The sequence below is a fragment of the Neoarius graeffei genome, chromosome 21 (assembly GCF_027579695.1).
Source record: "Neoarius graeffei isolate fNeoGra1 chromosome 21, fNeoGra1.pri, whole genome shotgun sequence".
Lineage (NCBI taxonomy): Eukaryota > Metazoa > Chordata > Actinopteri > Siluriformes > Ariidae > Neoarius > Neoarius graeffei.
The window spans coordinates 10,511,854-10,539,011 of record NC_083589.1 but is presented as its reverse complement, the minus strand read 5'-3'; the positions used below and the strand labels follow the sequence as shown (position 1 = coordinate 10,539,011).

The 27,158-nt window shown below is 40.3% G+C and overlaps 1 protein-coding gene across 7 annotated transcripts in view; it reads right to left on the bottom strand.

Annotated features, from left to right (window-relative positions):
- The window catches only part of plekha5 (pleckstrin homology domain containing, family A member 5), a 249,641-nt gene that overhangs the window by 79,675 nt on the left and 142,808 nt on the right, over window positions 1-27,158 (bottom strand). For 6 of the 7 annotated variants that reach the window (XR_009651086.1, XM_060903849.1, XM_060903850.1 and 3 more), the window contains exon 4: window positions 11,201-11,284. Coding sequence is in view for 6 of the 7 variants with exons in the window: in XM_060903849.1 (XP_060759832.1) it covers window positions 11,201-11,284 (84 nt within the window). In the remaining variant the exon portion in view is untranslated. Of the gene's footprint in view, window positions 1-11,200; window positions 11,285-23,474; window positions 23,695-27,158 lie in introns of all 7 variants that reach the window. The other variant, XM_060903848.1, reaches the window with a different exon arrangement.

Sequence of the window (27,158 nt, the reverse complement as noted above, 5' to 3'; positions counted from 1 at the left end):
GTGGAGCAATATCAGAAAGGAGTTTGACAGTGTAAAATTGCAAAGAGTTCGAACATATCATCTACTGTACCATGCACAATATCATCAAAAGATTCAGAGAATCTGGAAGAATCTCTGTGAGTAAGGGTCAAGGTCGGAAAACCATACTGGGTGTCCGTGATCTTTGGGCCCTTAGACGGCACTGCATCACATACAGACATGCTTCTGGATTGGAAATCACAAAATGGGCTCCGGAATATTTCCAGAGAACATTATCTGTGAACACAATTCACCGTGCCATCCGCCGTTGCCAGCTAAAACTCTATAGTTCAAAGAAGAAGCCGTATCTAAACATGATCCAGAAGCGCAGACGTCTTCTCTGGGCCAAGGCTCATTTAAAATGGACTGTGGCAAAGTGGAAAACTGTTCTGTGGTCAGACGAATCAAAATTTGAAGTTCTTTATGGAAATCAGGGACGCCGTGTCATTCGGACTAAAGAGGAGAAGGACGACCCAAGTTGTTATCAGTGCTCAGTTCAGAAGCCTGCATCTCTGATGGTATGGGGTTGCATTAGTGCATGCGGCATGGGCAGCTTACACATCTGGAAAGACACCATCAATGCTGAAAGGTATATCCAGGTTCTAGAGCAACATATGCTCCCATCCAGACGACATCTCTTTCAGGGAAGACCTTGCATTTTCCAACATGACAATGCCAAACCACATACTGCATCAATTACAGCATCATGGCTGCGTAGAAGAAGGGTCCGGGTACTGAACTGGCCAGCCTGCAGTCCAGATCTTTCACCCATAGAAAACATTTGGCGCATCATAAAACGGAAGATACGACAAAGACCTAAGACAGTTGAGCAACTAGAATCCTACATGAGACAAGAATGGGTAAACATTCCTATCCCTAAACTTGAGCAACTTGTCTCCTCAGTCCCCAGACGTTTACAGACTGTTGTAAAGAGAAAAGGGGATGTCTCACAGTGGTAAACATGGCCTTGTCCCAACTTTTTTGAAATGTGTTGTTGTCGTCATGAAATTTAAAAAAAAAAAAACACCTAATTTTTCTCTTTAAATGATACATTTTCTCAGTTTAAACATTTGATATGTCATCTATGTTCTATTCTGAATAAAATATGGACTTTTGAAACTTCCACATCATTGCATTCCGTTTTTATTTACAATTTGTACTTTGTCCCAACTTTTTTGGAATCGGGGTTGTACATGTCCAGTAAATTTGCTAGCATATGATTTAATGTGCAAATTAGAAGTAAATCTCACATCCACTCCAGATGGACTAACTATTGAAGTAAGTGAAATGTAGTGTGCGCAGTATGGTCTTGGAAGCCCCCTGTATGTGTATGTCTGGTGGCTCTGCTCAGATCAACTCACACAAACTCCCAAACACCTTGTACAGCTCACACACTTGAACACCATCAGTTGACACAGATTATATGAAAAAGGAAGATTTGCATTGCACAGCACATGTTCACCAAGGGCAAGATGTCGAGTTTGAAAAGACTTGGTTTGCAGACCCCCACGCACGTGAAAGATTGACCCTCAAAACTATGTATTGGTCTAAACATTATTGCGCTGTGCAGGTCCATTTTACTCGTTGTCCAAACATCTGCATCAATGTTCATCGCAGTGTTCTCAAACACGTAATGCGCGGCCTTGTGTCAGAGGACTCTGAGGTCGGCTGCTGCCAGCATGATTTCTTTGACATCATTAATTCTATACCCCATGTCTCGTTAGCAAAGCCACGAGCCGCCCATTGGAAAGACGTGAGGAAATGGGTCAAGAAGTGCGCAGTCAATGGCAATGAATGGTCCCAAAACAGAGGACCCTAGTGTGTTGTTTTACCAAAAGCTTGGGGTCTACAAACAAAGTCATGCTGTGTGTGTGCATGTTAAGCACAGCGTAATATTAGCCACTGATAACCAGGGTCCTGGGGACCCCGGCCATAGTGGCCTGTTTGTCTGTTTCCACAGGCATAACTCCAGCAGGTGCGCACCCCAAGTTGGCGGGAGTTCCAAATTCCATTTGGGCGAAGGGTAAACATGATGTAGGCCGAATAAAGAATGCTGAACCAGTGGTGATCACCCCCAAATCATATTTCAGGCCTAAACAGACCCAGTACCCACTCAAACCAGAAGCAATCACAGGTATAAGACCGGTCTTTGATTCGTTGCTGAAGGCAGGTGTAATTGTCCCTTGCCAGGACTCTCCAGTGCGCACTCCTATTTTCCCAGTTAAGAAGGCAAGAAAACCGTCCCAGCCCGATGAGTGAAGGTTTGTCCAAGATCTGCAAGCAGTCAGTGCTGCGGTTGTTCCATGCGCACTTGACGTCCCTAAAGAGCACTCTGCAGACCACACCCACTCTGGGATTGCCTGACCCCAATAAACCATTTGTTCAAACTGTAGATGAAAAGAAGGGTTTCATGATCTCTGTTCTTTTGCAGAAGCACAGGGATAGATTAAGACCTGTAGCCTACTTCTCCAGCAAACTGGACCCAGTGGTGGCTGGACTTCCTGTTTGCCTGAGTGCAGTTGCTGCAGCTGAAAAGGCGGTAACTGCTTCCAGAAATATTGTGGGGTACTCTAATCTCACCCCTTTGGTCCCACATGCTGTCTCCCTGCTTCTGTTGGAGAAAAAAACGTCACATTTGTCAGCACAGAGATGGTTAAAGTATAACACTGTCATACTTGATATGCCCAACATCATTGTGAAACGTTGTTCTGTTCTGAATCCTGCCTCTCTTCTCCCTACAGAGGACAATGGAGAGCCACATGACTGTGTTGCTCTTACTAATGATTTTTGTTCCCCCAGGGCAGACTTAAAGAGCGACCCTTTAGGAAAATCCAGACATAGTCCTCTATGTGGATGGTTCAGCCTCCAGAGACCCAGAGACGGGAAAGAACAAAGTAGGTTTTGCTGTAGTGTCAGATCACGAGGTCCTCAAGGCGTCGTGTCGGTCCTCAAACCTGTTGGCGCAGGCCGCAGAGCTCTGTGCCCTTATCGAGGCATACAAATTGGCTGCAGGGCAATCTGTCAATATTTTTACGGACAGTAGGTACGCATTTGGCGTTGTGCACGATTTTGGCACCATTTGGAAACACAAATTCTCTCACTAGCACAGGATCTCCCATTGCACATCATAAACTGGTCTCTGAGTTGTTGGATGCTATTCTACTCCCTAGAGCCATTGCTGTGTGCAAGTGTGCTGCCCATACTAACAATACTGATCTTGTGTCTCAAGGAAATGACAGGGTGGATGCGGCAGCTAAGTGTGCAGCCTCAACTTCCAGTTCACCCTCTAACCTTGCTTTTCCTCAGGTTTCTACCCCCTGTTTACAGCTAGCAGACCTTCAGAGCACTGCCACCCAGGATGACCGACGAGTCTGGAAACGGGCCGGCTGTATCTTTGCAAACTCGGTCTGGGTTTGTCCCTTGGGCCATCCCTGTCTACCAAAGCACATGTTCCCTTTCTATGCAAAATTGGCACATGGGCTCACCCATGTGTCAAAAAGGGGGGATGGTAGCAAAAGTAACAAAGAGATGGTTCACAAACGGGTTTTCAAATTATGCTGCGAAATTTTGCAAGCAATGCTTGATATGCGCACAACATAATGCAGGTCAAGGTATCAAACTAACTCAAGCAGCACACCCAATACCAGACAAACCATTTGATCATCTCCAAATGGACTTCATTGAACTGACAGTGAGGGAAAATGGGTCCCTTAAAAATAAACTAAGCAAAGCTTGTGCAGAAACAGGGCTAGGATGGACAAAGGTTCTCCCTGTAGTACTCACACAAATGAGGATGCAAACTAGGCCTAAACATGGGTTAAGCACATTTGAAATTCTGTTTGGACAAGTACCCAACACGGGGATAGGGCCAGCCCAAGGAACACTGCTGAACACCACACTGTGTGATGATGCAATGTTGAATTACTGTGCAACGCTGTCCTCTGCTTTGAAATCTATCCACAAACAGGTAAAAGAAGCGCTTCCCAAGCCCTCTGAAGGACCTCTGCACGCTCTACAACCAGGGGATTGGATAGTGGTGAAGGACTTCCGACGAACCAAGTGGAACAAGCCATGGTGGAATGGCCCATTCCAGGTTCTGCTCACGACCCCAACGGCAGTGAAGGTCACAGGCAGAGTGACGTGGATCCACGCTAGCCACCGCAGGAGGGTTCCTGAACTGGCTGAGCAGGAGGAAAAGGAAGGCCTAAGTGACCCGGACGCTGGTAAAGCACATGAGGAAGAAAAGCATCACTGCATGGAACAGTGCAAGTATCACATCAATCACGCACGCACCCTCAATAGAGAAGAGTATTTCAGTATCTAGTCAGTAAACTGGTTTCAGAAGTCCCAAGTTTCTCCAAGCCCCGGTGAGGTGGGACGAAGGCTGATAGGGCATGCCCGCCCTCTGAGCACCAATACACGTCAAGAAGGGCAAGGGTTAACTCGGAGACATAGTTAACATAAAATGAAGGGGGTAAATCATAAGCTATGTCCAGTCATGGGCCTGAGCATCCTGATCCTGCTGGGGCTCATGGGAAGATTCGTGTGGTGGTCGATACAGGGAACCCAGGCTGACACAGAGTCGAAGACCGTTGGTTTAGTGGATCGAAGACTCTGATTCTATACACCATACCGGTCCTGGGTTTAGTGATTGTGACACTATGTTTGCTCCCTGTTTTCTGTCAATGTTGTATGTCTGTGTTTCAGAGGCAGCTGACAAATATTGATTACCAGATGGGAAAATAGACCCAGACGACTTACCTGACTGGCCTCCAAACCCACACGAAGACTATAACCCACCGTTTGATGACATCAGCACAGCTGATATGAAACTATATGACACTAGCTTAAAACACACTAATTTGTGGTTGTTTTTCTGTTCTATTGTTTCCTGATCTATGTATATAGCTTTCTAGCATTAACTTAAGACGTCTATGTCTTACAGAACAGCCTTAGCATTATCCCTGTATGCTCAATGACGTGTTAAGTCGAATCTCTCTGGAAACTCTTACCACTGAAATTGTGTACATTTCTTTCCTTTAGCAATTATTATCCTGTAGGATAAAAAAGGGGGGAAATGTGAAGGAAATTTAGTGAATGAACATTCCTATTCTCTGTATTTCTGTGTGTTGAGCTCAAGTGGCCTAGTGTACTGAGAAAAGTTGTTTTTCCACATGCTGTAATCGCCTTTCTGTGGCCTTGGCTGGTGATAAGCAGGGTGTCTGGGTTCTCCCTAACCATGCATATGCCTGCACATCCCAGAGCACGCCAGGTACACACTTTAACAAAGCTTCATAGAAAATCTTGAGCCAATCACGTGAAGACGCGAGCAGTAAGCGAATGCCTTTAGAGTATAATAGATAACAGCCACTAAAACACAACTCAGTGCACGCATACTCTCAGCATCACTGAAGTGGTGTCTTCTTTTCTTCTTCTTTTTTCCTTTCCTATTTTATATATCTATTTTATATGCTCTACTATAATAAATAACTGAAAAGACAACTGCTAAGCGTTCTGAAGTGTTTATTAGAAGTTTCCATTACACTAGGTTTAAGCACTAAATAAACAAACTGAAAACTGAAACTAAAAGACACGCTGAACACCCGAAAGGCTACCAAAACTTCATTAGATATTTTCACCCATATTTTCAAGAGAAAAACTGGAAGAGACACACATCGGAGATGTAAAACTTCTGCGCTAGTGAGTGACTGACAGTTTGTAGACAAACATGGCCGTGAGGTTTGCTTCATTAAAAGTGGAAGATTTAAAGAGAAAGACATGGTGAACACCCGAAAGGCTACCAAAACTTCACTGGATATTCTTCACACATATTTACAAGAGAAAAACATACCAATGGACATCGAAAAACTGGAAGAGAGACAGCAATATTGGAAATATTGTCAAAAGTTCTACTTGGAGGTGAGGAAAAGAGACAGAGACTTTTACAAGAGGACTTCACTTATGGACTTCACTCAGCAAAGCCCTTTTGTTTTGAGCAACTGTGATGTAACAATTATGACCAAAAGTAACTGTGAACTTGAACCGTCAACCTGGATATAGCTTGTATACAAGTTGGGTTGTTGTTCAGGCTTTTTGGACTTGTACTATTTTTATTGTTAGAACTTTGACTTTGTACATTGGATTGACAGAACTTTGAATTACATTCAATCAGACTCAGCATTCAGTATTATCAAGTTACTGCCCTGTTCTTAATTTTCTGTAAAATCTCTAATTGTTCCATAGAATGTATAATAATAATAATAATAATAATATCGGCTGGTTATTTTTGTGGACTATCAGATATATTCCATTCAGCTATTCGTCTTCGACTCATTCAATATCATACTAGCTGAATGGAATATATCTGATATACCACGAAAAAAGACAGCCAATATTATTTAAATATTATAAATTGAGAAAAAATCTGATATTATGAAATGTCATATTCCAAGAATAAAGTCATAATATTTTGAGAATAATGCCATAATACTCTGACAAAACAGCACACATCAGAGCCACATTGTGTTAAAATGAGGGATGTTCAGGATTTATTCAAGTTGTACTTTAGTATTGGTTCTACAAATAAAGAAACACTTACCCTTCTGTCCCATCGGCACCAGATTATTGTTATTAGTATTACAACCTTGAGAAGACCATGTAAGAAACTGTTTATTTACAAGGAAGATCCACAAAATTAAAAAAAATAATAATATTACAAGAAAAAGTTGTGACTTTTGAGAATAAAGTTATAATTCTGTAAAACAGTATTTAGAACGTTCATGTGTTAAAATGACATCAGTTGAGGATTTGGTGCAGAAATTGTCGGATGGTTATAACGTGGTTTGAACTTGGCATAAGGCTTAAGGTTTTTTTTTTTTTCCCTCAGAATCCACATGACAGAACACATTGGGGGCTTGACAGCAAGCATGCCACAGTTCCACTGCTTCAGGAACTGTAATTCACACAATTATTCACACGGTCCCCTGTGAAACTCCACGCCCTGATTGAATGGCATGCAGATGTAACTGTTTACCCCGTTCACACTCGCACTGAAGACCATTTATTGATGGTGATGATGCTGTAATGGTGTTGTGTGGGAACGGGAGCAAAACAGTAAGGTTTGGACGGGAACGGGAGCAAAACAGTAAGGTAACATTAATCTATCCCTTGGCGACCTAGTAACATTTACGATAATCTGTTGCCATGGTACCAGTGGGACCTGGAACCACTGGATTAATGCGTTGTGACTGGTCGTGATGATGTAATGATCTCGCGATAGAACTACTGAGACCGACATAATCTGAACACTCAGACTGCCTCACCAGCGGCAAATTCAAAACATGAAAAGAAATCAGCAGGTATGGCTGGATATGGCCTTGTGACTGAAACGTCATATCCGGTCTTGCACGTTTTACATGTCTCCCGGACATTTGTGCTCCATAAATACAGTCAGGTGGGAACAAATGAGTGTTACTTTACTGTTATGGAAGACTGAGTGGGAATGAAAATTTGGTGTCTACCCCATGCAGTCCCCCCCGATACATTACCAAGTTGCATATGTGAAAGGGGTTGTTGAGAGCCTTGAAAGTGACCACTCTCAGATTTTTTTCCTTCAACAAAGCAGACGATGCGAGTCGAAGTGCTGGTGTGTGTCTTGTCCCAAAGCCAATGCTACTAAATATACCCTGATCAAACAATGATTTGCTCGATGCACAGCAGAGTAGATTCGCATGACGCACATTTGAGATTCTGGAGGTGTGCATGTCCGCTTACCCATAAACCCCTTGTCTGTGTCCAAATCTCTCACACACATCTTGGTTTTGTGCAAACTCAGAAATTCCACGATTACACATGCTTCATGACATGCACTTCAGAACAATTTGGAATACAGCACAAAAGGCACATAAATGCACAACTGGCTGAAGATAAATGAGAGAAGTTCAGCCAGCCTTCAACATAACAGAAGATGAAGAAAGAAATAGAGAGGGAAAAAAAACCAAAGCGTCATTCCATGCCAAATCAACAAATATCTGACAAATTTATGCTCGACCATCTCAGATTTCAATGAAATTTGGAGGACTCAGAGATACTATTAAAAGAAGTTAATCCCCAAAACTTGAGCTTCCTATCACCAATAGTTTCAGAGATGCAGGCATTTGAATTTTTCGATTTTTTTGTTTTTTGCTCAAAACATACATATTTCAAAGTGCAATGTAATCTTTATTATGCAAGATAGAAACCTAAAATTTTGCACAGAGAGACTCAATGTGTTGTACTACAAGCTTCAACTTAGAATTTTAATGGTCATTGTATATTAGATGGTGATTTTAACAAGGAAATTAAAAAGACAAATTTGCATTTTTTGCATTTTTAATTCATTCTGGAAGCTTGCCTGTGGCAGTAATGCTTAAACTAAGAATGTTATTCAAATCTACACAGAAATATCTACCAATTTCAGTTTTACCAAGTCTCCACTATTCCTAGTTTGTCTGCAATAGGGTTTTGAAATTCGCCGATTTCTAAAACATGCCATTTTCAGTAGCAAGAAATCCAATGTGGGATAGCAGTTAGGAACTTGTACATTTTTTTCCAGTAATCCCCAAGACCCATATTTTATATTTCCAAATTTTTGTTCTGTGTCTCAAGTATTTTTAAACTACAGGGGTTTAAAAAAAAATCCATTTTCACCAAATTCCAATTTTTTATATATTTTCATACAACTGATATTTGAGGGTTAATAAATGCTTCAATAAGGCTCAAGTAGGTTAGGAGACATGTTTCTTCCTCAATTTTAAATAAAATTTCAATTAATGCTCAGTATTAATTATTTGTAAATTGATTTTAATCTAAGACTGTGTAACATTAGCAATCAATGACCAGCTATTGTGTACCAGTCAACAGCCAGCCTTATCAATATCAACACAGCACAATACCTTTGATACCAGAACAGGTGGCTCATATCTTATAGTTTTAGAGTCTGTAAACTGCATACTTGTTCAGATAACATTATATTGCTTGGATTATATTAAATACATTGCAATACAGAGCACTGAGAAAATTTACCAATGTTATTAACTGAATGTGTTTCTTTGCAAGGATTGGATATTTTGAATAGTTGACTAGGGAATTTAATTGTAGTTGCTTTCAATTTGAGATCAGTATAAAATGAGTTTGTTCTTAGACATCTAGAAATGGCTGAACTTCCTCCCTGTTCTATAGGAATTGGACTCAAGAAAGATTCTGACTGCCATAAACTAACATACAACAGAAATTGTAAGTTAAATACACTCTCTCAGTATAGTTTGGAGCAAATTTCATTAATTAATAAAATTTCATTTTAGAACGTAAAGTTTCTTCTACTCGTTGCAGCTTTGCTTTGCCATATGCAGCTTTCTGTTTGTGGCTATACTTGGCAATTTTCAGTGGAGAGCAACCAATTGACAAGGGTTTTGTCAAGTGATTCAGCTACCTCACCAGTGTATGTTGGATCCACATCTACACACATGCTCTCTTGTTCTGATTCTGTAGAACCTGCTGAATCTGCTTGGCTGAAATGTTCTTTCACTCTGTGAACATTTAGAACACAATTTTTGTCCAGGTTTAATATTTTTATTTATCAGTTTTGAAAGTGAATCTGCTGTTTCAGGAAGAATGGAACGTAATTCTGTTTTAACTTTTTTCTTGTGCCTTTCATATGGATCACAACAACTTTTCTGTAGCTCTTCATATTTCATCAGAAACAGTTTCTCATGATGCAGACATACTGTGTCTGTGCTTGAAATGTTCTCAAGTTCAGTTCTCTGTTTAATTAATTAAATTTGCTCCAAACTATACTGAGAGAGTGTATTTAACTTACAATTTCTGTTGTATGTTAGTTTATGGCAGTCAGAATCTTTCTTTAGTCCAGTTCCTATAGAACAGGGAGGAAGTTCAGCCATTTCTAGATGTCTAAGAACAAACTCATTTATACTGATCTCAAATTGAAAGCAACTACAATTAAATTCTCTAGTCAACTATTCAAAATATCCAATCCTTGTAAAGAAACACATTCAGTTAATAACATTGGTAAATTTTCTCAGTGCTCTGTATTACAATGTATTTAATATAATCCAAGCAATATAATGTTATCTGAACAAGTATGCAGTTTACAGACTCTAAAACTAAGATATGAGCCACCTGTTCTGGTATCAAAGGTCACCTATTGTGCTGTGTTGATATTGATAAGGCTGGCTGTTGACTGGTACACAATAGCTGATCATTGATTGCTAATGTTACACAGTCCTAGATTAAAATCAATTTACAAATAATTAATACTGAGCATTAATTGAAATTTTATTTAAAATTGAGGAAGAAACATGTCTCCTAACCTACTTGAGCCTTATTGAAGCATTTATTAACCCTCAAATATCAGTTATATGAAAATATATCAAAAATTCGAATTTGGTGAAAATGGATTTTTTTAAACCCCTGTAGTTTAAAAATACTTGAGAGACACAGAACAAAAATTTGGAAATATAAAATATGGGTCTTGGGGATTACTGAAAAAAATGTACAAGTTCCTAACTGCTATCCCACATTGGATTTCTTGCTACTGAAAATGGCATGTTTCAGAAATCGGCGAATTTCAAAACCCTATTGCAGACAAACTAGGAATAGTGGAGACTTGGTAAAACTGAAATTGGTAGATATTTCTGTGTAGATTTGAATAACATTCTTAGTTTAAGCATTACTGCCACAGGCAAGCTTCCAGAATGAGTTAAAAATGCAAAAAATGCAAATTTGTCTTTTTAATTTCCTTGTTAAAATCACCATCTAATATACAATGACCATTGAAATTCTAAGTTGAAGCTTGTAGTACAAGACATTGAGTCTCTCTGTGCAAAACTTTAGGTTTCTATCTTGCATAATAAAGATTACATTGCACTTTGAAATATGTATGTTTTGAGCAAAAAACAAAAAAATCGAAAAATTCAAATGCCTGCATCTCTGAAACTATTGGTGATAGGAAGCTCAAGTTTTGGGGATTAACTTCTTTTAATAGTATCTCTGAGCCCTCCAAATTTCATTGAAATCTGAGATGGTCGAGCATAACCTCTTGTTGATTTGGCATGGAATGACCCCAAAACAAACAAACAAACAAACAAACAAACAAACAAACAAACAAACAAACAAAAACACTTACTGTTCGTTGACAACAAAGATGCAGTTGTCTTGTGATGGTGCACCAGAGACCGGATGTTTGCAGGTCACTTTCCGCTCATTGTGACTGTGAGAGAGAGAGAGAGAGAGAGAGAGAGAGAGAGAGAGGGGCGCAATCATAAGTGTTGCTATACGCTTTGTATGTTTTGCCGTTCATTCATTCAGCTTCAATAAACACTTGATCCTGAGACCATCCAGAGAATACGCCGTGAAAGAAAGAAACGAACGAACGAAAGAACAAAAGGAACATCTTTATTCATCACATACTTGTGAAATTCCTCTCTGCATTTAACCCATCTAAAGCAGTGAACACACATGCGCGCGCACACATACCCAGAGCATTGGGCAGCCATGCTAACAGCGTCCGGGGAGCAGTTGGGAGTTAGGTGCCTCGCTCAAGGGCACCTCAGCCCAAGGCCATCCCATATTAACCTAACCGCATGTCTTTGGACTGTGGGAGAAACCGGAGTCCATTGAGTCTTTACCAACAGATCGTCCTCAAAAAAAAAAAGGAATAGAAAATAAAATTCTCTTCCCCTGCTCTGTATAACACCACTGAAATCACCATTCATTTGTTTAGAATTGAGTTGACCTGACGATTCAGCACAGCACACACCACAAACTGTAAAATTGCTGAATTTTGAGACATTGTGACCAAATTCTGGTGAAAACAGCTAAGATCAAGTTTTGGTTAGTTTTCTGCCCGAGAGACTGATGATAACGAAAAACGAGTGCGCTCTGAGAGCACAATATCCCCCGCTGGCAACTCTGCCATAACTTTGGTAAAATGTGACTGAATTATGCATAGCAACATATAACAAAGAATCCTGTCAAGTTTCGTGAAATTCCTCCAAAAATTGCAAGAGGAGTCGTTTTCAGAAGGTGAGTACCCTTCCCGGGACAGATGGATGGACATTGTGAGGGAAGTTGATTTCAGAAAGCAAGCACACCTTGATGAAATTGCCACAGTACAAGTTTGTTAATAATCAAGGGCGTAACTCTGGTCAAATTCGCCCAAATTAAACAAAATTTCAACGTGTGTAACTGTCGTATAACAAAGCCTTTTGCCAAGTTTGGTGAATTCCTCCATAAATTGTGAGAGGAGTTGATTTCAGAAGAACGTACACCTTCATGAAACTGTCAGGTGTTATTTAATCAAGGGTCAAAACTCTGGGAAAATTTTCACAAACTAAATTAAATCGCAATCTGCGTATTACCGTCATATAACGAGGCCTTTTACCAAGTTTCATGAGAGGAGTTGATGTCAGAAGGTGAGCACACCTTCATGAAATTGTGAAAGTACAAGGTTGTTAATCAAGGGCTGTAACTCTGGTAAAATGCGACCAAATTGAACAAAAATAACAATATGCGTACTACCGATATATAACAATGCCTTTTGCCTTTTGAGTTCAGAATGAACACACACTCTTGTAATTATCAACACATAATTTTGTTAATCAAGGGCTGTAACTTGTAAAATGTGACCCAATTTAATGAAATTACAATATGCGTATTAACGACATGTAACAAAGAATCCTGCCAAGCTTCGTAAAATTCCTCCAAAAATTGAGAGAGGAGTTGATTTCAGAAGATGAGCACCCTTTCTGGGACGGATGGACATCGCCACGGCATAATCCCCCTTTGGACCTTTGTCCAGCAGGGGATAAAAACTGCTTAAAAATGCACCAAATCTCTGGACCTGCATCACAGGAATGAACACTGTTCTTCCAAAATATAGTTGGTGTTTGATAGTGATTGTGGTTGAGAGTGCCGTCTACCATGTCATTCCAAAACCTCTAATAGTTGTTCATCCAGGTTGAGATCTATTGAGTGTGAAGGCCATATTACACACATTACTTTCACACTCTTCAAACTATTCAGTTATTCCTTCAGCTCTGTGGATGGAGAAGAGTCTTCCTGGAAGAGACCACTCCAGGAAGACATGTAGACATGGTTAGACGTTTCATCACAGTGTAAAGATGAGTCAAAATAACTTTGTATTGATTTGCAGTAATGCTTTTCTCTAAGGCAGAGGACACAGATGGAAAAAAAAATTGAACGTGATCGTATCAGACCTGACAACCTTCACACATTTTGCTGAGAATCACTCTCTGCTGCTGCTGATGGCCCCAAATGGAGAACCTCAAATTTGCCATGAGATTGCTGTGGATGGATTACACAGATACCCTAAAGTAAGCATATCAGACGCTCGCTGGTTGTGCTGTGAAAATTGTCCATATAGACACTCATCTAAGTTTCCAAATCTATCATTGCTTCACTCTTGAATATTTTCTATTGTGAACACTATCATTAAAAAGCTTACAATCTCTGCTTTCCAAAGAAATGTATCTGGTTAAGATCTGTTCAGTACTTTGGGAGTAACGGCAGGTTGAAGTCGGTACAACAGAGTAAAACCTCTGCTCGCGGGACGTCAGGAAACTGCCGGTACTTTTCTTTTTGAGTCACAAGAAAGTGGTCAGGCTCTCTCTCTCTCCTGATCAGTTTCCCACTGGATTACTCATGGATATCAATCAGCTAACTTTTTTGGGATGTTCTCCCACTCTCCCTGTTTCTAATGAAGGATTAAGCAAAATTTTCTGTTTGCTAGTTTTGATGTCATGATTCACAGGAGACTTTGAAATGAGTTTTCATAGCTTTACCTACTTATTTTTTTCAAATCAAACTGATTCATATAAATAACTAACTAGTTTAGAATATAACTAGTTGTTTTGATGAAAAATATTGAGATCTTAGTGGTCGGAATGAGATTTAAAAAAAACAGAAGTCAGAAACGTGTCAATTTCAATTCAGTTAATGTGAATTGTTTATTGGATGTGGATCAGACAGTTTTTTTGAGGTTCACCTTGAAAAGCTGTGAATATTAATCGAAATAATCATTTATATTCTTTCATATAAACACTAGTAGGTCCTACTTTCTGAGAAATACAAAGCCCTACAGAGCACAAAGAGGGTATTAGAAATAACATTTTATTACTTTTTACTGAGTGTACCGATTTAATGGTTTACCTAATTAGCATAATTAATATTCATTTGCATCATTAGTTTTTACAAATTTTTCAAATTACGTATTCAGTATACAACCATCTGTACGCCTGCCAATTTCCATGCAAATAGCTTGAAAAATAAAGTTAAGAAAAAACATTTGATTTGACATTTATTATCAAAATATTTCTCATTTTATTAAATATCGGAATGCATTTTTGATCGCTATTTTGTCACTGCTATAGCAAGTTATGAGTGTTTGAAATATGCTATGTAATACATCAGTCCATATGTCAAAGTAATGGCCGTAAACGAGATTCGTTGAGACCTGTGCGAGACATTGTAGGACGGAAGTAAAACATACAGCAGAAATCAAAGTGACCAACATCTTCCTCATTTGTAACATGGTCCTGCCATCTCACTTGGCAATTGGGACAGCTTCCCACTTTGGTATAGGAGTTCGCACATTCCAGGTTCCAATCTTTGTTATCCTTTTGGCACTCGGAATCCGGCACTTCGAGGCCCTAACTTCCTTGTGGCTTTCATTAGGGTCAGTCATTACAGGGTTTTGTCCATCACTTTCTTCTTTGCGCTGACTTCTTTGACTTTCACTTGCTGTTTCCGTAGCATTTTGAGATTTTTACAGGGTCGGGCTGCTAACCCGGCACCTAACCAGCTATGGTGGGGTGTTTGGGCCACTAAAAAACAGTGTCTGAAAATGTCAATAAATGTCCTGAAAATTGTGTAAAAACAAGTAACAGCAGGAAGAAAATAATGACGATGAAAAGAGAACACTGATAGAAAAAAGGAAATTAAATTTCCAAGATTTGCATGTACATGCCACTCATCTCATCTCATCTCATCTCATTATATCTAGCCGCTTTATCCTTCTACAGGGTCACAGGCAAGCTGGAGCCTATCCCAGCTGACTACGGGCGAAAGGCGGGGTACACCCTGGACAAGTCGCCAGGTCATCACAGGGCTGACACATAGACACAGACAACCATTCACACTCACACCTACGGTCAATTAGAGCCACCAGTTAACCTAACCTGCATGTCTTTGGACTGTGGGGGAAACCGGAGCACCCGGAGGAAACCCACGCGGACACGGGGAGAACATGCAAACTCTGCACAGAAAGGCCCTCGCCGGCCATGGGGCTCGAACCCAGGACCTTCTTGCTGTGAGGCGACAGCGCTAACTACTACACCACCGTGCCGCCCCACATGCCAATCAGTTGAGAAAAATTATTTTTGTTTGTGAAGGTGAAATTTATCATGAGAAAAAAGTCGTATTACAAGTAATAGATGTGACAAGTAATTAAACTTAACTTTGGCACGTGAAACTGATGTTTTGACGTCACAGCAACACGTTTCTTGCACATGCGTTGACCATGGCTATAGATGCATTTCCACACTACGGTGGATATCCATTTCTGTTCACAGAGTGCTCAATTAAAAGAAAACAGCATTAGAGAAGTGAAAATTTTTACCATCTATCCCATTGTTATTTCAATGACAGGTTTAAAGAATGATGCAAAAACACGATAGTTATTATTCAAAGTGCAAGCTGTTCATCTGATTGACTTGTGCGAACTGTCTAATCTGTGCACTGCGGGGTTTTTTTTTCACACAATCTACAAATGAGTGTTTGTGGCTTATTAATTTGATAATTTAGTGTTAATGTTTCTTAGCAGTTGATAGCATTGAACAAAAAAAAAAAAAAAATCCATCCATCCATTATCTTCAGCCACTTATCCTGTGCAGGGTCGTGGGCAAGCTGGAGCCTATCCCAGCTGACTATGGGTGAGAGGTGGGGTACACCCTGGACAAGTCGCCAGATCACAGGGCTGACACACAGAGATAAACAACCATTCACACTCACATTCACACCTACGGTCAATTTAGAGCCACCAATTAGCCTAATCTACAGATCTTTAGACTGTGGGGGAAATTGGAGCACCCGGAGGAAACCCACACAAACACAGGAAGAACATGCAAACTCCACACAGAAAGGCCCCCGTTGACCACTGGGCTCGAACCCAGGACCTTCTTGCTGTGAGGCGACAATGCTAACCACTACACCACCGTGCCACCCCAAAAAAAGAAACACTGAAATCAAATATAAACATGCTGCAAAGTGAATTTCCTTGTAAACTAGCTACAGCTTTAAGACTTGTCTTGATGATCAAACAACCCTTACATCTCAGCGTAATCTCTTCTTCTTCATCATCATCTTGCTTCACAATTGCCGTATTATCAACAATTGATCTATTAATTTTGGTCGTTTTGTCATTGCTGAACGTTTATATTGCATTTTTATTTAACAGTCAGTTGAATTTGTGATTTGATCAGAAGTGACTGAAGTTATCTATGAAGGTGCCCACAATTCAAGGTTTGTTATGGCTTAACTACAAATACCCAAAGACACCAAAGAATAGGATTTTCAGTCCACGTTTCGGGGATCAACAACTGATCCTTAGCATGCACAGCAGCAGAAATTCCAGCTTCCAGTCCCTAAACAATCATAAGAAATCCCTTTTGATATCAAGATGAGTATTTTTTTTTCAATTACTGTGACCATAATCCAGAGCTGTGCTCAAGAACAGAGTTGTGCTAAGTGACTTTGGATTTGTGTGAAAATACTTTTGTGTTAAATAACCAGATACCCTTGGGGATCACCACATGACACAGGGGCCACAGTAGAGGAGGCATTACCCATGACTACTGCGAAAGTTCTGCTTGACGAATATGCTTGAGACCAGTCTGGAGCAGTCTCCCTGATGCCAACCCACCATCAGCTGCAAGTAAAAGGTCTTAAGGTCACTTCAACGAGACCAGTTTGGTGACATGACATATATGGAAGCCAGATTGAAATGTGTCAAAAATGTCATTTTTGTTCATAAAAATGTGTGGTACCACACAGATACCCTAAAAATTGTAGTGGATGGATCACACGGATTATAGCCTAAAAATTGCACTTACTGAAGTATCTTTCATTATCCAGTGGATAACTTCACTTAGATACTATACAGTGGATATAAAACGTGTACACACTGTTAAAATGATAGGTTTTTCTGATGTAAAAAAAAAAATGAGACCATGATAAATAATTTCAAAACTTTTCCCACCTTTAATGTGACCTAGAACCTGTACAATTCAATTGAATAAACAAACATCTGTTGGGGAAAACATGAAAAAATAAACATACAATAAGCTGGTTGCATAAGTGTGCACACCCTTAAACTAATACTTTGTTGAAGCACCTTTTGATTTAATTACAGCATTCAGTCTTTTTGGGTCGGAGTCTATCAGCCTGCCACATCTAGACTTGGCAATATTTGCCCACTCTTCTTTGCAAAAGCACTCCAAATCTGTCAGATTGCAAGGGCATCTCTTGTGCACAGCCCTCTTCAGGTCACCCCACAGATTTTCAATTGGATTTAAATCTGGGCTCTGGCTGGGCTGTTCCAAAACTTTTTTGGGGTCACCGTCATGCTGAAAGATGAAATTCATCTTCAGCTTTCTAGCAGATACCTGAAGGTTTTGGGCCAAAATTGACTGGTATTTAGAACTGTTCATAATTCCCTCCACCTTGACTAAAGCCCCTGTTCCAGCTGAAGAAAAACAACTCCAAAACATGCTGCTGCCACCACCATGCTTCACTGAGTTCTTTTGGTGATGCACAGTGTTGTTTTTGCGCCAAACATACCTTTTGGAATTGTGGCCAACACATGCTTTTGGGAGAGTTGATGTATTTTTTTGCAAAATTTAGCTGGGCTTGGATGTTTTTCTTTGACCCTACCTCATAGTCCAGATATATAGAAAATATGGGAGATTGCGGTCACATGTAGCACACAGCCAGTACTTGCCAGAAATTCCTGCAGCTCCTTCAGTGTTGCTGTAGGCCTCTTGGCAGCCTCCCTGACCAGTTTTCGTCTTGTGTTTTCATCAATTTTGGAGGGAAGTCACTGTTGTCCCATATTTTCTCCACTGCTTGATGACTGTCTTCACTGTGCTCCATGGTATATCTAATGCCGTGGAAATGTTTTCGTACCCTTCTCGTGATTGATACCTTTCAACAATGAGATCCCTTTGATGCTTTGTAAGCTCTCGGTGAACCCTGGCTTTTGCTGGAGGATGCAACTGAGTAAATGTCTGAACTTTGTTTGGGGTTAATCAGAGTCATTTTAACTGATGGCAGATGTGAACCCAAAAAGACTGAATGCTGTAATTAAATCAAAAAGTGTTTCAACAAAGTATTAGTGCACACTTGTGCAACCAGCTTATTGTACTTTTTTTTTATTCATGTTTTTCCTCCTAACAGATTTGTTTGTTTTTCAATTGAATTGTACAGGTTCTAGGTCACATTAAAGGTGGGAAAAGTTTTGAAATGATTTATCGTGGTCTCTTTTTTTTTAACATCAGAAAAACCTATCATTTTAATGGGGTGTGTACACTTTTTATATCCACTGTAGATTACAGAAGCTAAAGACTAATGAACTCCAAAAAGACACTAAAGTTAAGGTACTGTTTGATTGTATAGCATACAGTTGTGGAATATTTCACAAATCGGTGCATCAAGTTTATGGAAAGCTCAGTGGAGCACAAAGGAAGGCAGCTGTGAGAGTAACAAGGTCTTACTGGAGCAGCTGTCCCTGACATTCAAGGTGACCTTACACAGAGCCCCAGGCTGGAGTCTCACTGTCACAACACATCCTGCCTCAAACGCTGACATGAAATTACATTTATAGTTACCATGGTTTCTGGTGTTTAGCTGAGACGCGAACTGTGAAGACAGCATTTTTGTGTTCCATCCTAAAAAATATCCTGTGCACTATTACATTTGTTTGCACCACCGCAGGCAAGATATGCAAATATAAACCGCCAGTCGCCATCAGAGTCACACACCAGCAGTGGAATGTACATACTGGAATTAGTCACAAAACCAATAATGGAAATGAGAATTTTTCTTAACTCGAGCTAATCTTACAGCTCCACCGAGACATCTGAAAACATAATGAAAATCAGTTAACCTATTTGGATATGGCTGATTTTATTAAATGTACTAATGGTTAATTAAAACATAAAAACAACAAAGTGACCATGCAGCCAAGTGTCGCGCCTTCTGTTGTTTAAACGGCTGAAATGCAGACAGCGTTCTTTGTCTTTAGCTTGCTCCTGACCTTTGGGAGATGAAAAACAGAGGTCACCTCCCTGTGGTGCTGCTGCTGTCATTTACACCAGCTCTGTGTGTGACCTGAACACTAAACGTTCTCCAGCTCCATATCAGCTGATAAATTAGACCTTTAAAGCATTAAACTGGTGCTCTGTTTAAAATATGAAGGAAAAAAACCCTATAATAATAATAATACAAAACAGGAAGTTGATTATAAACAATGAGAAAGAAAATGAGTGCTGCAAGTGAAAGTATCTAGAATATGGTCAAATGTATCTTGCATTTCCTATTTTAAGATAATAACAAAAATAAGATTATTAAACCTAAAAATTGATCAAGCTTCAAATTTTCTTTTGCGACTGACATATAATTTTGCTTCTGTCTAGAAATGAATGCCAAAAATTAATAACATTACCTGCCAAGAGAACAAGACTATTTCAAGCTTGAAAGTAGTAAACATGTCTAAAAATAGGTTCATTGGTGTAAACATACAATAGAAAATAGTAGATATAGCTGAAAGATATCTTCACTTGCCAAGATGTGATTTTTTTTTTCCCCTGTGGAGTGCTGGTTAGGGACTGTGCAAATATTTAAAAACAAGACTGCATTTAATAAACCCTTGCATCTTGTATTGGACAGTGCTGTCGTCGAGTCACTGAACCTCGAGTCTGAGTCCAGTCTCGAATCCCCACTGTTCAAGTCTGAGTCAAGTCCAAGTCATTAAAAAAAAAAAAAAAAAAGTCCGAGAACAAGACTCCAGCTGCGCTATTAAAGTGCCATTCCACCATTGGATGTATTCTTTGGCATAAAATACAATATATTTTATGACAACATGACTAGACAGAGAAATCTTTTAGCTTCAAAATGATATATCAAACAATTTTTTGACAACGACAAGTATATTAATTTTGCGACCAAAGTCACCTACCCTTTTAATTTCCGTGCGGTAATGAAACGTGATGTCATCGGCAGGTTCCCCTTCTTGTGTACCACGTGTCGGTCTATTTTTAGACCAGGAAACCCCCAAAGTGAGAGAGTCATTTCTCCTCGTATATGGGGGCCAAAAAAATAGCAAAAAATTGAGTTAATCTTTCAGTTAGCTAGATTTATTGGTATTAGCTAGATTTATTGGTATTAGCTAGATTTATTGGTATTATTTTTATCGCGTTCTATCCGTCATTGCTGATAATGTGTGCCACGTCACGTGGTACACAAGAAGGGGAACCTGCCGATGACATCACGCGCGGAAATTAAAAGGGTAGGTGACTTTGGTCGCAAAATTAATATACTTGTCGTTGTCAAAAAATTATGTTTGATATATCATTTTGAAGCTAAAAGATTTCTCTATCTAGTGATACCGTTTATATATGTTGTCAAAATATATTGTATTTTATGCCAAAGAATACATCCAATGGTGGAATGGCACTTTAACATTCATTTGTTAGAAGGTGTGTTTATTAATACAAGTGAAGACCGGTAAACAAGCCAGAACGGCAGACAAAATAGTAAAACGGTGAAACAGGCAATAGGTCAGGCGAGGCACAAACAAGCTATCGTAGACTCGACAGAATCAAAGAAGAGAAAGAGGAAATCAGGGATCAGGAAACCAAACAAGGAAATAAGGCTCGGAAATGTGTCAGCAACGCAACTCAATACTTCGCAAAGTAAGTGTGTTTTCACAGTTTTTATATCAGCGTGCTGATTGCACCTTAATCCTGTGCAGGTGCGAGTCATTAACAGTGCATGCGCTGTCCAGAGCGTGCCCGAGAGTCTATCTGATGCATGTGCCGAGGTGCGCAGGTATGACACTCTGGCACGAAATTAGTACAAAAATTAATGTCGATATAAATATCTTCTGCCAAATTGTTATGGCCTGTTACAAAAAAAATAAAGAAAAAATCTGAGTCCTCATCTCCAATTTACGAGTCCGAGTCATCAGTGCTCAAGTCCAAGTCGAGTCACGAGTCCTTAAAAGAGAACTGAAGGCAAATTTATCATCAAAATTCTATTTCTCATTTTATTAAATATAGGAATGCATTTTTGATAGCTATTTTGTCACTGCTATAGCAAGTTATGAGTGTTTGAAATATGCAATGTAATACATCAGTCCACATGTCAAAGCAATGGCCGTAAACAAGATTCATTGAGGCCTGTGCGAGATATCGCAGGACGGAAGTAAAATGTACAGCGGAAATCAAAGTGACCAACATCTGCCAATGTTGTCAAAAGACGCGCGCGCCCTCTTTCGAGTGCTGATGTAATCAAGCCGGAAGTTTTGTTTGTTCTGATAGCAATCAGGAAAGTTTGAAAAAAGTAGGCAGTAACAGTCATTTAAACTCATTTTTGTGCAATATTTCGTTTGGAAAACAGTTTTCAAAATGGCGGCACTGACACCTGGCTGACACTTCACGTTTCGAGGTCTCGCACAAGTCTCGTGAAGATCGCGCGGATAAGCGACGCCCGCCATGGAATAAAACGAACTAAATTCAACATGGCTAAAAACCGAATAGGCCGATAAGTATAATATTTAATTGCAATTAGTTGCCAATACAAGTCAAGATATAAGGTTACTAAAACCGAAAACGTAAATGAATAACACGTTAATTAAGAAATAAATTAATTTTAAAAATGACTTCAGGAGCGGCACGGTGGTGTAGTGGTTAGCGCTGTCGCCTCACAGCAAAAAGGTCCGGGTTTGGGCCCCGTGGCTGACGAGGGCCTTTCTGTGTGGAGTTTGCATGTTTTCCCCGTGTCCGCGTGGGTTTCCTCCGGGTGCTCCGGTTTCCCCCACAGTCCAAAGACATGCAGGTTAGGTTAACTGGTGACTCTAAATTGACCGTAGGTGTGAATGGTTGTCTGTGTCTATGTGTCAGCCCTGTGATGACCTGGCGACTTGTCCAGGGTGTACCCCGCCTTTCGCCCGTAGTCAGCTGGGATAGGCTCCAGCTTGCCTGCGACCCTGTAGAACAGGATAAAGCGGCTAGAGATAATGAGATGAGATGACTTCAGTTCTCCTTTAAAATTAGGGCACAGGTCCTGGACTCTAGCACTACAAGCCTGGTATTGGACACATGATGCCAGTGTAAACTTGTTTTCTGCAAAGTCTTTTGTAAAATATGAATTTGCACAAGTCTGATTCCGTCGACTTGGACATTAATCATGAGGTTAAAGTGAACATGTTGAGCTGAACTACCCCATTATGTGAACTGTATGCCTGTACATTGCCTTTGCCCGACACCTTAAAAACATGTAGTTCTGCCTTTTTGTCACAGCTCAAGTTCTGGAAAAGAAAACAAGTGAGTACTTGAATTCCTGGGTGAGGGTTTGATGTTGCACGATGCATGAAGTTTCACATGTTCTCCTGGTGTCCACCTTGGGGGAGTTTGCACTTTCGTAGAGAGGCTGGTGAGGGAACGACTGTTTATAGCTGCTATAACGCAAATGAGAACCAGGACTAACTTGTCTCGCAGGTGTTCCACAGTGTAACCTGAGCGTGAATCAGGACTACACCCTGGATAGGATGTTTCATACACTCGTTCAAAGCTCATGGCAGTCTTGGGTCACTGGTATACTTTTTAAAAGGTGACAGAAAACAGGCTCTCCAGTTTTCTCTCACCTCTAAAAAGTATACCAGTGACCCAAGACTGCCATGAGCTGTGAACGAGTGTATGAAACATCCTATCCAGGGTGTAGTCCTGATTCACGCTCAGGTTACACTGTGGAACACCTGCGAGACAAGTTAGTCCTGGTTCTCACTTGCGTTATAGCAGCTATAAACAGTCGTTCCCTCACCAGCCTCTCTACGAAAGTGCAAACTCCCCCACCCTTAAAACTTACTGATCATTACAAACACTCGAGATGAAATCTTTACAGGAGCGTAAACCACCAATGTCATGTTGCACAGTGATACTAGGACAATCAATTTCTGCATTAACAGACAGAAGAGAGAGCAGGACAGCATCAGCAATGCATCCAACTGTAACCATGGCTTCAATACACTTTGGGTAATTTTGCCTCATTCTCCACCACCACCAGAATATTTATCCTGTTATTATATCGTATCACAATTACACAACCTGCTCAACACATTGTAGAGTTTTGTGACGTCTCCTAGACACACGTCTCCGAACACCATCCTCCTGTGAAAGAGACAGTCCCGAGCGCTTCTGACGAGTCCATGAAGTGTGTATGATGGTGCAGTAGTGAAGCACACACTCCTGCCTTTCACTTCAAAACAGCGCTGTGCCAAAGCCCCGTTTGCTGAAGCTTGCCTGATGAGAGTTAGCCAGTGGACTCCTACATGCACATGACAACCACACAAAAAGGACACTTCACATGTAGAAATAAATATGGTTCTTAGTATTTTTCGATATACAGTGGATATAAAAAAAAGTGTACACACCCACAGACCACAATAAATAATTTCAAAACTTTTCCCACCTTTAATGTGACCTAGAACCTATACAATTCAATTGAAAAACAAACAAATCTGTTGGGGGGGGGGGGGGGGGGGGGGGGAGTACAATAAGCTGGTTGCATAAGTGCGCACACCCTTAAACTAACCCTTTCTTGAAGCATCTTTTGATTTAATTACAGCATTCAGTCTTTTTGGGTTCACACCTGCCATCAACTAAAATGACTGATTAACTCCAAATAAAGTTCAGACATTTACTCAGTTGCATCCTTCAGTTCACAGACAGCTTACAAAGCATCAAAGGGATCTCATTGTTGAAAGGTATCAGTCAGGAGAAGGGTACAAAAAATTTCCATGACATCACGTGCAGCAGTAAAAGACCTCGGAGTGATTATTGACCCCAGTCTTTCATTCGAAACTCACATTGATAACGTTACCCGGATCGCTTTCTTTCACCTCAGAAATATTTCTAAGATAAGAAATTTAATGCCACTACATGACGCGGAAAAACTAGTTCATGCTTTCGTTACCTCCAGGTTGGATTATTGTAATGCCTTACTGTCTGGATCACGGGCGATTGCTTAAGACAACGAGGGAGGCTCAGCCTCCTCTAAAAATGACGAACATCGAATCATAGAAATATATGTGCTCAACCCAACTACAGTGCGAAATCATTCCGTTATAACTTTCCCCAGTTCACCTAATGTGTGCATGAGTTTTTCCCCCTCGTGACAGCGCGATGCAGCCCAGACTCAGTGCACTTCAATGGCATTGGGAGCTCTGCGCTTTCAATCTCAAAAGGCAAGACGGTTATTGGACAAATACTGCGAAAATGCCCGCCCACGGACTCCCACGGACTCCCAGCCTCAGTGGACTTCAATGGCATTTGGGAGCTATGCGCTTTTCAATCTCAAAATGCAAGATGATTATTGGACAAATACTGCGAAAACGCCCACCTACGGACTCCGAGCCTCACATGGGAGGGACATGGCAGTTTCCGCGAGGAGACTGGTGATTGGTGAAAGTGGCCGGATATTTTCTTTGATTGACAGCTCGTTTCAAATGTAGACAGGCAGCGGCGGATTTCAGTTCAGTCCCATGCGGATTCGCAAGTGCTGTGGTGTATTGTAAGAGATCAGCTTACATTTCAATTTCATTCATTACATACGGTTTCTACCAGCTTTTTTGAACTTGAGGGGGCTAGTCAGCTAGCAAGAAAGCTGCGCACGGATGCCAAGCATTGCTGATTTAATTTTGGCGAAGCCATTTGCCAGTCTTTCTTTCGAGGAAAAAATTAAAGAGGAGGGTAGACCAACGCCTCAAATTGACTTGGTGAAAAAGGTAGGGAATAATACTCATTCCTTTCAGCTCTCCTGGTACGAGAAAGTGAATTGGCTAACAGCAAGTGACCCACATCAACAACAGTAAATAGGCTACTTTAGTAATATGTCATGGATGGACCAAAAATATAGAATCTATTTAAAATGTTTATGCTGAGTATATTATATTGGAATATATATTTTTCTGGATATGAATTAAACACAGCTACAATTCGGAAAACATTTTTAAACAAAAACACAGCCGAGAACATTTCAGACTACAGACCTGGATTAAAAGTGAAGGGTTATCAAAATTGTCAAAACATTTCTCAGTCAAAATAAGTAAAATATAGGGAAAGTGTCATTGAATGCTGAGCAGGCTTTTAGGCAGGATTTTTTTTTAGGGAGTCTAACTTTTTTGCAGGTGTCACTGTATGTGGCGAGGTGTAGCGGCGCGTTGAGCGCCGCTGGCACGAGTGTTTTAGGGGGTTCCGGGGGTACTCCCCCGGAAAATTTTGAAATTTCTAATGCTCTCAAATGCTATTTCCTTCATTTTGACAGCAAATTTTGAGCAATACAGCCAAGTGTTTTTGCCTTTGTTACAACATTCTTGTATCAATAGTATGAATAGGGTCCCTTTCAATGTACAAAGGAAGCTGCAAGTCTCAGGTACGACTGGAAGGTGGTATTTCTACTTTATGTCGTTGTGTTCAAAAGATATGGGCTGTCAAACACACTTTGACAGATTGTGACACCCTATAGGGTTGGTTGTCACAATGTTATTTCAATGGGGCGGTACAGGAACCGAAAATACATACATATTTTTGAGAATTATGTAAAAATGTTAAAGAAAATGTATTCAAAATACATGTAGGTATAACAGATTGGTAATACAATATCAACTTTGGGAACACCAAAACAAAATACACTGCAAACTGCGTATATTTTTAATGAATATTATTATTAAAATGGGTATATTTCTGGGATTTTTTGAGCTGGAGTTGCATATTAAGCATGACAAATTAGCTATAAAGCTTTCTGATCGCAGAATACTACATAAATAAAGCTTGTTGTAGCTGTGTTTGTCTCAGTCAGTAGTGCACCTATTGCAATTGCATTACATGTGACAACCAACCCCGAACACAGTGTGACAACCAACCCCGGCTGACCAGTTTTGCTTTCAAAGCCGCTAGCGTCCAAAGATTTAGTATAACAAAGAAAAAAACACACAGGAAATATGGCTAAGTCTTCAAACATTATAATGGTATTCGTTTTTTCAATAGAAACCCATTAATTACAAAGCTAGAAGCTATCTTCCTTACCAAATATCCCACGTGTTCGTCCTTTTCACGTGCGTTCTTTGGAATCCCAGCATCCTTTAGAACGTGTCGTATTTGATTATTGTTTAGCCTACTAGAAATACTACCCGCCGGCTCGACTACCACACTCTCCACTACGTAGCCTGTAATGTTGGGAAAATCTGCATGAAAATGTGTTATTTACTGTTAAAAGGATTTATTCGGGATAAATAACATGTCAGGTAAGGCCGGTTTTCTATAGACTACATTCCACATTTAGCTGCGGCAATATAGTCTACGGCTATATTGTCTGGATATTTATGCCAGTGTCTCCTAGGCATACATCTTTTCCCCCTCTGCTCTGGGAACGCATATTACAAGTGCTTTGTACACCAAATTTATTTAATAACCCATTTATTTATAACGAGGGCTCTCACAACTTTGAAATTAGTGCAGCCATAGAAACGCGTGTTTCTGTAGCTCTGCGGCGGGTGCCTATATTTTGTACTCTGGGCTCGTGCTGTTGCTATGGTAACCCTGGGCGTCTTCGGGAAAGACAGCTGTCAAAGCGAGACTTCTGAAATTTCCAAAATGGCGGTGTCAACAAAGCTTGTAGATCCTCGGAAAGCTCAGACTCGGCGATTTTTTAACATATTCAGCTAAGTTACCGGACATAACACGGGCGGAAATATTAGGGCGTCGTACTAAAAAGTAGGGCGTCCAATTTCT